Source organism: Emydura macquarii, unplaced genomic scaffold (assembly GCF_026122565.2).
Source record: "Emydura macquarii macquarii isolate MOO-44397 ecotype Brisbane River unplaced genomic scaffold, CSIRO-AGI_Emac_v2 contig_1477, whole genome shotgun sequence".
Classification (NCBI taxonomy): domain Eukaryota; kingdom Metazoa; phylum Chordata; order Testudines; family Chelidae; genus Emydura; species Emydura macquarii.
In genome coordinates, this window is record NW_027131614.1 from 16,555,789 (window position 1) to 16,568,379 (window position 12,591).

The 12,591-nt window shown below is 39.4% G+C and overlaps 1 protein-coding gene across 2 annotated transcripts in view; it reads right to left on the bottom strand.

The window, feature by feature from the left end:
• Positions 1-12,591, bottom strand: part of CHD7 (chromodomain helicase DNA binding protein 7) — a 204,508-nt gene that overhangs the window by 18,309 nt on the left and 173,608 nt on the right. For both annotated transcript variants that reach the window (XM_067553721.1, XM_067553722.1), the window contains exons 15-22: positions 9,205-9,460; positions 3,797-4,007; positions 2,965-3,160; positions 2,558-2,725; positions 2,090-2,269; positions 1,655-1,765; positions 1,369-1,574; positions 488-687 (exon numbers count right to left, since the gene is read on the bottom strand). In XM_067553721.1, the coding sequence (XP_067409822.1) occupies positions 488-687; positions 1,369-1,574; positions 1,655-1,765; positions 2,090-2,269; positions 2,558-2,725; positions 2,965-3,160; positions 3,797-4,007; positions 9,205-9,460 (1,528 nt within the window). The remainder of the gene's footprint in view (positions 1-487; positions 688-1,368; positions 1,575-1,654; positions 1,766-2,089; positions 2,270-2,557; positions 2,726-2,964; positions 3,161-3,796; positions 4,008-9,204; positions 9,461-12,591) is intronic.

Here is a 12,591-nt window from a genome sequence, read left to right on the forward strand (position 1 = left end):
ATGAACAGCAACACAATTTAATAAAGGGATTTTGAATACCAAAGCCAGTTGAAACTACAGTCAGAATTTAGCTATGAAGAGTGCAATTACCCAAGGTGGAATCTGGCCAGGATAATGGGGTTAATTTCCCTGCACTTGTGAAAATTGCCATGGGAACTAATGACCACAGGTGGTCAGGATCTATGGGTCCTGTCTCATTTGAAGGAAAGCACCTGCAGCAGCACAGCGCCTTCTAACCCCATGCTGGAATATTTGTTCAATTCTAACTCAGAAGAAGAGTACTACCCACTGAACCATCACCACTTTCCCCAGCACATAAGGTGTTCCACGGAGGGCTCCCCCCCTCAAATAACCCAACCCTCCCCTACGAAGTTTATATGATCTGATGATCACAGCACAAATCAGTATCGCTAGTTTAAGAAAAGTATGTAGTATGACTGCAACAGGATTCCCCCACTTTATAACACCATCATGGTGGTAGACATACCGGAATGGTTAACCAAGGCTCGTGTTTGTCCATCTGCAGTTGGAGTAATCAGATCCCAGATGAAACTTTTGATATTTTCGTCCCCTTTGTAGTGATTAAGGCAATACACCAGGATTGTCCGGCAAATGGTTTCCACATCTTGTTCAGTTAGTGGACGTTTATAGCGCCCATGTGAAAGGATGTCAGTCCACCGACCCCAACTACAAGAAAAACATGCTCAAGAATCGAGTTCTGGTACTGGAATTTCCACTTGTGATTTAATTTTAACCACTCGGTGCCAGGTGAGTTGTGAGCTCCTACACTTGTATTAATGTATTTTGCATTTGCAGATCATGTCAGGAAATCCAACTTCCAGCATTGAAGAGTTAAGAATACTTATTTTATAGAGCAGGTAATAAGTTCACGGCTCGTAAAAGCTGCAATTGAATTACACTTGAAATAATAAAGTCCACATGTCTAACAATAAAGCTTCCACAGTAAGGTATGAATAGGGATTTCAACCCCAGAACAATTTTGGGATTTTGGATCAATTTTAATTGAACCTGAAATACATCATTCATAATAATCACATGCAACCTTTCCAGAAAGAGAGACACACAAAGTGATTATGAAGCCCACCATGATAATAGCCACATATAACTACCTGCCTGTGAAGAAACAAAGATTCTAACAAGGCTATCCATTATGAGAAACTGGACACTAAACTTTTCTCTTATCAACTGACAAAACAGGATTTCAGTACAGTACTCAATCATGCTTCAGTTATTGACTATAAATTGTAAGATTTCCATATTTTGGAATATTTATCCACAGCTCTCTTTGGGATGGTGTAAAAAAGACTAGTATTTTTCACACATTCATTCAGAAATCTTTTTACTTACCCATAGACCAAAAGGTTCTTCTCCACTCTAAAACATTCACTCCTTGCATAACCCTGCGATTTGTCCTGAGGTCTACGGGGCTTTGTACAGGGCTTTTCTTCAGAATCACTTTCCAGGTCTGAAAACTCCATTAGTTCATCTTCTTTGACTGCACTGTAGAGCCTTGTTTGTTTTCTTACTCTTGGTGTATCAATAACTAGGTTGTTCTAAATTGAAAGTGAAAAGAACGTGAAAACTCAGAAAAATCCTCTTTTAAATGAATTATGTATTTGCATAAAGCTCTCACCCTTCCATTCAAGGCATCAATATCCAACTCAGCCTTCTTCGCCCACTTCTGCCAGAAATTGGGGTCATCCAAGGAAATGTCTGTCCTGTTTCCAGATGCAACAAAACTAGCCTACACAGTGTGAAAACATTGAGTTCTTTACTGTATATCACCATAAAGAATTTTCAATTTTCAGTTGTAAATGCAACTATTTTTTAAAATTAATATTATAAAAGCAAAAGGAGGTATCCTTTAAAGTCAAGCCTATGGAGACATCAAAACATAGTAACTGGACATACTAAAATACCAATATATATTTATATGGAGATTTACACTGTCCAACCGATAGGCAACAATTGGTTAAAAAGCAAAATACAGGCACAAAGGAGGTTTATCACTATCTTAATTTCTTGGTAATATTTTATTAACTTTTTCTTCTGATTTCAAAACACACACCTTAGCAAATGTCGAGCCTTTCCCTTCAGATTCAATAGTAATTGTGTGTGTTCGTCTTAGGAGAATCTGATCAATATCCTCTTCACAAAACTTGGACCCTTCATCCTCCTCGTCCATAAGAGCTCCATAAGCCCCCTTTCGTAGAAGATCTTCTATTTCTTTTTTAGAAAGCTGCTGTACCTATGATTTGGGAAGAGAGAAACATTCTCCTTTGACGTCTTCATTTACATCTGATAGCATAACCAGACAGTTTTCCTTTTACCCTCAAAAATTGTAAACTTCTAAAATGTTTTGTCAATAAAAGCATTCACACTTGTTGCACTTTTTTATGAAAAAGAGTAAAAGCAAAATTCTACAGCTAATTGATAGAGTCAGTCAAAAAAGTCAATGTCCTTTAACTACGGTAAGCAAGAAATATGTATTATACATTTATGGCCTTTGGAAGTCTGCATCTGAACATATTCTCACCCCATTTGTAGCATTTTCTCTTCCACTCATAGACTGCAGCACAGCTTTATCAAGACCAAGCTTTAAGCTAGCTTTGTCAAACATTTCTCTTTCATAAGAATTCCTTGTTATCAACCTGTAGATTTTCACTGATTTGCTCTGTCCTATTCTGTGACATCGAGCTTGAGCCTGGAGAAGTATAAAAAGGCATATTCATTTACAGGTAACATAGAAATTAAAAGTTAATGCACAGAACTCAGTATATTTATTTTAAACACTCAAATTAAGAATTTTAAAATATAAATTCCAAGCTTAATATATATTTTAAGGGGCAATAGACAAGTTTCTCCTAAAAATAGGAGAAATAGAAAAATATTGCAGAAAACTAAAACAAAAAGTTTAACAAGAATTGCATCTTGTGATATTACCTGGAGGTCATTTTGGGGGTTCCAGTCTGAATCAAAGATGATGCAGGTATCAGCAGCAGTAAGATTAATGCCTAAGCCTCCTGCCCTTGTACACAGCAGGAAAACAAATCTATCAGAATCAGGTCTGGAAAACCTGTCAATAGCTGCCTGACGAAGGTTGCCTCTTACTCGACCATCAATTCGCTCGTATGGGTACCTGAAATAAAGTTGTGTTTTAAGCAGAATTTTACTATCACTTTTTCATCACTAGCTTTCTCATTGTATCTTCCAACATATTTTTTTTAAAGAAAAATCTCAGCATTACTACTGGGTCAGCAGAATTCCAGCAAAGTAGAGACCTGAGGAAGAGCTCTATGTAGCTTGAAAGTTGGTCTTTTTCACCAACAGAAGTTGGTCCAATAAGAGATATTACATCACTCACTTTGTCTCAGCAAAGTAGAGAGTGACTATTCTTGAATCAACTGTGCGCAAAAGCAAAGAACATACTCCATTCTCTCCCGCTGAGCAACTTTCACTGCAGTAACAGGGCTCATCCAAAAGCGTGAAATAGATCTTCATGCTAGAGCTAGGCATTCTTACTCTAAACATTAGATGGACAATCTACCTGAACAATAAACTAAAAGGTGTTCCATTAAAGTTCTACATGAGAAATCACTTGTACTTGCCCATTAGTAAGTACCACACTCCTTTGCAATTACAGATATGCTTTTTTCCTTTAGCCAGATCATTAAAGTGTCTGAGTTTCATCCTTTTATGATCACTCACAGGTTAAATACTTTGGCCACTGAGGAAAATTAATTTATTTAGAACTGTACTGTATTGTTTCTCTCACCGTCTTTGAATGAGGTAGTCTTCCAGTATGTCCAAGCAGCGCACCATCTGGGAAAAGATAAGCACCCTGTGGCCACCAGCCTTCAGTTTTGGCAGCAGCTTGTCAATCAGTACTAGCTTGCCAGCAGCCTGGATCATTGCCTGAAGCTGAAAATCTGGAGAGTCGGCATTGTGTGTTTCTTTAAACTCTTCCAAAATTTTCTCTTCAGCACCTGCAAAGATTGGACAGCAATACATGAATACCATAAAGGTTTTATTAATAAAACAATGAGCTTGCCTTCAATACCCTGTACAAGCCACAGGAATATTTTAAGTATTATGTGAATAAACATTTACACAAATACATTAGTTTAGTTAAAACTAAACACACACACACACACACACACACACACACACAAAATCTAATCAACACACATGAACAAAAAGGGATCTTAGCTTTTAGCAGAAAAAGATTAGGAGAAAACCCTTTCCAACCAAATTAATATTGACTATGAGTAATACATGAATTTCAACAAGAGACTGTCAAGCCAGAAGTTGTGGGAAAAATACTAGTGGACCAGACACTAACTGAACAATTTTAAAATAGATATTTAAGGGACAGAAAAAGCAATTTAAGAGAGAAATGTAAATATGAAAGATGAGTATCTATTCTGACATTACAGTATTAAGAAATTATATTTAGCTTTTTAAAATATTTATATTCAAGCATAAAAGAATAGAATCTCTAGGCCTGCTACTACAGTCAGAGAGCCCAAGTCCAGACAATTAAAAGCTTATATTTAATTGGAAAAGTAAAGAGCTTTGAAATAATTCTGTTTTACCTTTTATTCAGCTTTACTTTCACATCATGTATTCTTTCCTGTCTGCTTAGTTTGCAGAAGCTATCTGATATACATATATACACACACACTTTCTAGTCACTTTTTTCCATTTAAGATTGCTATGGTTTTTAGAAAAATGCAAGTTCAGCACTCATCCTGTTGAACCCCAGAACACAAACTGCATGGGACAAAAGGTAGTTCAAGTTTCATGCCCATTCTTCTCTTTTTGACCTCTCTTCTGTAACTGCCAACAAGAATAGCGGGTTTATTATGTGAACACCTGCCTGTTAAGAACTGAACAAACCACTAAAAGCACATCAGATAGTTATTTTCAGCTGTGCCAGAATGGTGACAGTTCTCATGAAGCTTCACACATGGCATTTTTCACAATTTGCTTTCAGGTGATTCCATGCTCGAGAACATGTCTCAAACAACATGAATGAGGATAAGGGAGACAGAAAACATGTTCTAGTTTTATTGACCCTCTTTTTGAGTTCCCTTCTTAGATTGCCCCAGTGGGCACCCACATACACATAGTCGGTTGCCGGTCTGCTGGTTCAGTACATATCTGTTGTAATGTGAACTGTCTCACCTATATATCACCCCAAGTCAAGAAATAAGAACTGAAGTAAACAGATTTCCAGTATGTCTACCAGCTCTATATTAAACAAGAAGAATGAAGTACCTGATGAAATTTAGGCCAGATTACCAAGACAGAGATCAGCATTGCTCAGCAAACACCTACACTACTAGGATTGACAGAACTGAGTTCACGTGAGAAAATACATGTGACATTGCTCACAAATAGAAGTATCTTCAACTGAAGCACATAGCTGGACTGTTCCCCACCAGACTAAATAATCAAAGCATTATTGATCTGTATGGCCTGAACACCGCACAAGAATGACAACGCATTAAAAAGTATAAGCAGCTCAGCCACGAACAGTAGAACTAGACATATCCAACCTGATCTCCATCCCAAATCCCTTTTCAGTGTTGTAAAATGTACAGCCACCCTGATGTATATACTACAAGAGTCAAATACTTTACTGAACACATGCTCAAAGTCTAGGCTAACAGCCAGCTTATGTAGAGTACTACTTGGTCACATTATTTAGTCCCACCCACAATTTTCCTCTGATCAACTGTGAAACCCACACTCAAATTATACTATTATGAAATGAACAAAAATATGCAAACATCTACATTTATATGCAGCCAAGCTACATATAAAAAGGATATACTAAGCCAACCACACCATAGCATACCTACATGCAAATACCTACATGCAATAGCATGCCTACATGCAATCCAGTGATTGGGGAATCTCAAATGAGTTAGAGTTTGGTTTGGATAATACCACTTCCAAAACAGACTTTTGCAGCCACACAATTTTCCCTTTTCACAATCCTAGCCCAACAAACTCTGTCAAATAATGCACCCAGTCTTCCTCACCCTCCAATAATCTTTATTATCCCTACATGGTAATTTCTTTTGAAGAGAAATCTGGTATCTTTGGCTGATAGCAAGCCTGTAACACCAACTTTCCTTCTCCCCCCTCAACTTCAGGTTGTTGGAGGTTTTTTTGAGTGGGGAGAGAAGGGACCAGGATGTATGGAGCACCAGGTAGGCCAGTGCTCTCACTCCCTCCAATTCAAAATGACTTCCAGGAGCCCACAATGTAGTGAGGGAAAGAATGCTAAGCCCTCACCATGTACCACAACACTACAGCAAGGAACAGCATAGAGCAACTCTCTGCTGCTGGCTCTCCAAGGTCTAGGGAAGAGGTATGATCTAGTCCTGGAGAATGGTTGATAGGGAACCCAGTGTTCATGCATCTAGAAAAATTAGACACCGTTTTGTCTGTCTCAGAGAGCACACAAAACACAGCCATTCCCTGCAAGAAGAGGAATGAAGAATTTTGGATGACTCCACATGGAATATGCTCACCCAATCTAGGAACCATAAGAAATACCATGTGACTTTAACCATACAATGTCCGCTATATATTAAACACAATTCAAAAGCACTGTGAAAAGCTGCCTTCACATAATGAAAGATACTTAATGCCCTGGTTTGACCAAAAAAACTGCTGATTCAAAAACCAAAAATCTTCATATGCAAAAGTACATGTTCGTAGAAGCTTTCATGATACACATCGCTCTAGTCAATGCCAACCTGTGCCAAATTTGGCCTGGTGACCTAAAGAGTCACAGTATTTGTAATAATTGTGTATATTGCAAAATATCAAAAGAATAACCTGAAGGGCACCTTTAAATATAGTGGTGACATTCCCTGAGATCTTGCAATAGCAATAAGCTGTTTTCCCCCAGAATAGGGATGCAAAGCTGCTGTATATCCATTGTAAGGTCTTGAGATAGAATTACAATTAGCTTGTGTCATTGCTATAAGTGCAAAGATGTTAATTATTGATCAACAGGATAAAACCAGAAACTCAGAGAATTACAGAAGGCAAGAATTTCTTCTCTAGAATTAAAGGATATTTTGATAAACTTCATCTCGTGATTATAAGTCATGATTTTTACAAACACACACACACAATTTACCTACTGGATCTAAGTTTTTTTCAAGCTACTCTAGTCCACAATCAAGTAAGCTTAGAAATCGAGCAGAAAGACAGCCCTCTAGCATGGAAAAATGCAAGATATTCCCAAACACTAATTTATATCCCAGATTCATCAAATTACATCAGTGTAATTACTTATTCCAATTAAAATATTCCAAGAAAATTTAGTTAAGCAACACAATCTGAAAGCCTCACAATACCCAAAACTAAAAATAATTTTCTTAGCACTGTAGTTGTGCATGCAACTTTCTGGAAATTGCCCTCAATGGGTTTGATGACCTAATGTGAGCAAGTTAGCATACTTTAGTTAGCAACATTATATTAGCTAGTAATGAAGTTATACTGGTTCATCATTTCATACTTGCTATAGTCAGTTTTGATCTAAAAACAGCAGTGCTACACTGAAAGACCAATGACAATTAAAGTTTGATATCTTACACGTGTAAATATTGTTTCCAGAACTTGCTCCTAACTCTAGCAGATCATGAGATATCTGCTCTAATTTTATGTCTGATCACTTTTTACCCAACAAGTTCAATTCAGAGATGATTTTAACTATTATCTCAAGATTCACTAGAGTTAGAAGATGTGATGTACCTAAATGCACCTTTGAAGCGACATAACAAAATCTCCAACTTGAGTGGCTTGATGTATTGGCCAAAAAAGTCATGTTGCAATTCAAATAGGGATGGGGGAGGGAAGGGAGAAGATAAGAAAAGTTAGATGATAAGGCGGATTGTGAGATTATCACGTCAATTAGGGCTACAAGACAAACTTTTGTAAGCAGTGGTCCCGGACTTGGACCTGGACCTAAGATGATCTCTAAAGAGAAACATTTTGTCACTCTGCTAGGGGAAACTAATAGGATGCTAGCATTTTACAGGTTTTGTCAAGATATGCAGTATATCCATACGTAATGCTTTTATCATGTGAATTTTTGATGGAAAGGAAGAGAATCACACAGTCATCGAATATTAGGGTTGGAAGGGACTCCAGGAGGTCATTTAGTCCAACCCCTGCTCAAAGCAGGACCAACCCCAACTAAACCATCCCAGCCATGGCTTTGTCAAGCTGGGCCTTAAAAACTTTTAAGGATGGAGATTCTACTACTTCCTAGGTAACACATTTCAATGCTTCACCACCCTCCTAGAGAAAAAGTTTTTCTAACATCCAATTTAGACCTCCCCCACTGCAACTTGACAGAACAAGGAGCAATGGTCTCATCTGCCACCATTGAGAACAGCCTAGCTCCATCCTCCCTGGAGCCTCTTTCAGGTAGTTAAAGGCTACTATCAAATCCCTCCTCACTCTTCTCTTCTGCAGACTAAACAAGGCTAGTTCCCTCAGCCTCTCATAAATCATGTGCTTCAGTCCCCTAATAATTTTTGTTGCCCTCCGCTGGACTCTCTCCAATTTTCCACATCCTTCCTGTAGTGGGTGGCTCAAAACTGGATACAATACTCCAAATATGGCCTCAACAGTGCTGAATAGAGGGGAATAATCATTTCCCTCGATCTGCTGGCAATGATCCTACCAATGCTGCCCAATATTCTATTAGCCTTCTTGGCAACCAGGGCATACTGCTGACTCATATCTAGATTGTTATGCATTGTAACCCCCAGGTTCTTTTCTGAAGAACTGCTGCCCAGCCAGTTGGTCCCCAGTCTGTAGCAGTGCATGGGATTCTTCCATCCTAAGTGTAGGACTCTGCCCTTGTCCTTGTAGAACTTCATCAGATTTATTTGGCCCAGTCTTCTAATTTGTCTAGGTCACTGTATCCTGTCCCTACCCTCCAGTGTGTCTACCATTCCCTCCATCTTAGTGTCATCTGCAAACTTGCTGAGGGTGCAATCCACCCCATCCTCCAGATCATTAATGAAGGATCTACTATCTCAATATGCATACTGGAACAGAGTTATAATATTATTATTAATAATAATAATAATAATACCTTGAACTCCCCATAGCTATTATTATTAGGGGATTAAAATACAGGCCTACCATTAATAAGGTATGGATGATTGCAGCATTTTCTTAGTTCCATCATAGTGTTTAAAAGATTAGGTACATTAGCTTGACCACCACCCTTAGAGAGAAATGTGAAATTCTTTTCAAGAATAGCGCGATAGTATTTCTTCTGAATGTTTGTCAGCTCAACTTCAATGATTGTTTCTTCTTTGGGGGCTAGGTTCTTTTCTACATCCTCTTTGAGGCGTCTCAACATCATTGGCTTCAAAATGGCTTGGAGCTTTTGCACCTAGGAGAGATAGTTTTATTAAATAAATGTGTGTAATAGTAAAATCTTAAATACTAAACTTTTTTTTAATTTTCAAAATGATAGTATACCAACTTCAATTTTAAGGAAGTAATCTGGTTATCACCCTAACCCTAGAGCTCCATGAACCTCTAAAATTCTCTTCTCTCCACTTTCTACTGAAACTCAGATACAGAAAGTGTTTCCAAAAGGAAAATTTTCATAAAATCCCTAAAGACTGAATTCTGCCTTGGTTACCCGAAGGATACACAAGACAACAGTTAAAAACCATAATGTTACTGTATTATTTCTGGCCACTAAATTTTTCCTCAGGTGTGACCATGTATTTGATGTTATCAGAAATATCTCACTTGAATCTAAATTTCCCAAGGCAAGAAGCATCACAGCACCCGAGTAAAGTAAAAGTGAAGACAAACATATCTACAACACTTCAGGGTTTTTGTTTTGCTTTAAATAGAGCTGGCACTAATGCCTAGTATAGGTTGCCTAACACTTCTCATTATAAAACTGTTTTTTGTAAGCAACTGAACTTTGTCTAACTAGCTCAGGCTGAAATTTTCCATGCTGATTTTTGCTAGAGGCATAATATTAATTTATTATATAAAGTTCTAATTAAAAGACTTTTGTGAGAAGCAGTTAGGGAAAAATGTGTGTGTTTGTTTAAGAAGACTCTAGTACCTGTGTGCATTGGAGCAGGTACTTGTAATTTGGTAGTGAGTTGCTCTGGAGAGATGCCTTTTGCCCAGTGAAAATCTATCAAAATTTGGCCAAACTAAAGGCTCTGAAAGAGGAAGTTACTCACTTTGTGCGGTAATAATGGTTTTTCAAGATATGTGTCCCCCTATCGGTGCTTCACTATAGGTGTATCTGTGCCCCTGCATCTCTAATTGGAGATTTTAGGTAGCAGTCTCCGTTCAGTCTTAACAGGCGCCCTCACTTCCTGGTGGTCTGCCTCGAGGTGCACAGGTGAACCTCCCTCAGTTCCTTCTCTACTGCAGAGCCCCTTAGGGACAATTCCAAAGTAGAGGAGAGCGGGGTGGGTTGTGGAGCACCCATAGGGGGACACATCTGAAAGAAACATTGTTACTGCAACAAAGTGAGTAACCTCCACTACTTCTTCGAGTAGTGTCCCTGTGAGTGCTCCACTGAAGGTGACTTCACAGCAGTATCCCGCAGGGAGTGCTGGGACTTCAGAGTGGAGTCTGTTACTACAAAAAGTACTGAGGAGCTGAAGATGGCATTGGAGGCCAAATTGTCAGTTTTCTGCGAAAGTGTGGGCAGAGGCCCAAGTCACTGCTCTGCAGATTTCCGAGATAGAGACATCTTTAAGGAATGTGACCGAGGTAGAAATTGACCTTGCGGCGTGTGTACAGACTCTGGACAGAGGCAGCAGGTTGGGTCCCTGATAACAGAGATTAATACAACCCAACACTAATTTGGGTACCTTTGAGCCAATATTGTGGAGTCCCTGGATCTTTCCATGAATGAAAGGAAGACCTTAGGGGATTTTCTAATGTCCTTAGTTCTGTCCAAGTAGAATGCTAATGCTCTTCTAACATCTAGCTTATGCAGAATCTTCTCCCTGTTGTCATAGTGTGGTTTTGGGGAAAAAACGGAGTTGGATCTGTTGATTCATATGAAAAGTGGAGACAACTTTAGGGAGAAACTTGGGATGTGGCTTCAGAGTTAATTTGTCTTTAAAAAAGACCATGTATTGTGGGTGTGCCATTAGGGCTGCTATGCTTCCTTTGCGGCTAGCTGAGGTGATGGAAGTTAGAAATGCTGTTGTCATGGACAAGTGTAACAGAGAGCAAATTGCCATGGGCTCAAAGGGAGGTCTAGTCAAAGTTCTGATAATTAGATTAAAATCCCAGGTTGGAGTGGGTGGTCTCACATGTGGGAAGCAACTCCCAATGCCCTCAAGAAATCTATGCATCAGCAGGTGAGTGAACACATCTACCAGATGCTGGAAAGCCATTATAGCTATAAGATGTACCTTAAAGGAGCTGGGTGAGAGTTTTGACCTCTCAAGGTCTAAAATGTAGTCTAAAATCAGGAGGAGGGAAGATGAGGTTGGGTCTGTGGGCTTAGAATGACACCAAACTTGGAATCATTTCCGTTTTTGTAGGTAAGTACATTGAGTAGTTGACTTTCAGCTGTGCAGCGATACGTCTTTCACCTCGTCAGAGCATTCTACCTCAAAGTCTTGGAACCAAGAAGGAGCCAAGTCTTGAGATGGAGGCCTGCAGGTTGGGGCTTTGAGGGAAAAGGTGGGGAATGGCCTGAAGAGGAATCGGAGGACATATTGCCATCTGTGTCAGATCAGGGAATCAGACTTGCCTTAGCCAGGAAGGGGTAATTATAACAACTCCGGCTCTGTCTGATCAAATTTTCAACAGAACTTTGGATAGAAGAGGAAACGGGCATACAAGATGTCCCTGTCCCATGGGAGGATGAGGGCATCTCCCAGTGAATGTTTCCCCAGGCCGGCACTAGAACAGTAAAGAGGACATTTCTTGTCCCGGTAAGTAGCAAAAAGATATGTAGTCAGGGTTCTCCAAATACCTAACATGTCTCGAAGCACCTCTGAGTTCAGTTCCCATTTGTGGTCATGAGAAAAGTTCCGATAGATCATAGGCTGCCACATTCTGTATTCTTGGTAGATAGACAGCTGAGATGAGCATGTTGTGATGGATGCACTAATTCCAAAGTTTGAGTGCTTCCATGCAGAGAGAGGGAGGTCTGTCATGACCTTCATGTGGGTGTTCTTGATGAAAGGCAGAAAGTGTGCATAAGCATTCCTGACAGTCCTTAGCTGCAAAAGATTGATATGGAGGGTGCTTCTGTGGAAAACCACTTGCCTTGAATCTTGCAGTTGTGTAGGTGAGCTTCCCAGCCTGTTAGGGAGACATCTATCATTAGAGTCAGCATCGGTGGCAGTTGCATAAATGGAATGCCTGCTCAGACATGGTCTTTCCAACAGTCCAGGGCATACTTTACTGTGGAGGGCAGTAATAACCATGTGGTTAGTCTGTCCCTGGTTTGGGAAATAGACAGAAGTGAGTCAAATCTGAAGACACCGCAAACATCCAGGCATTTGGGGTGACGAAGGT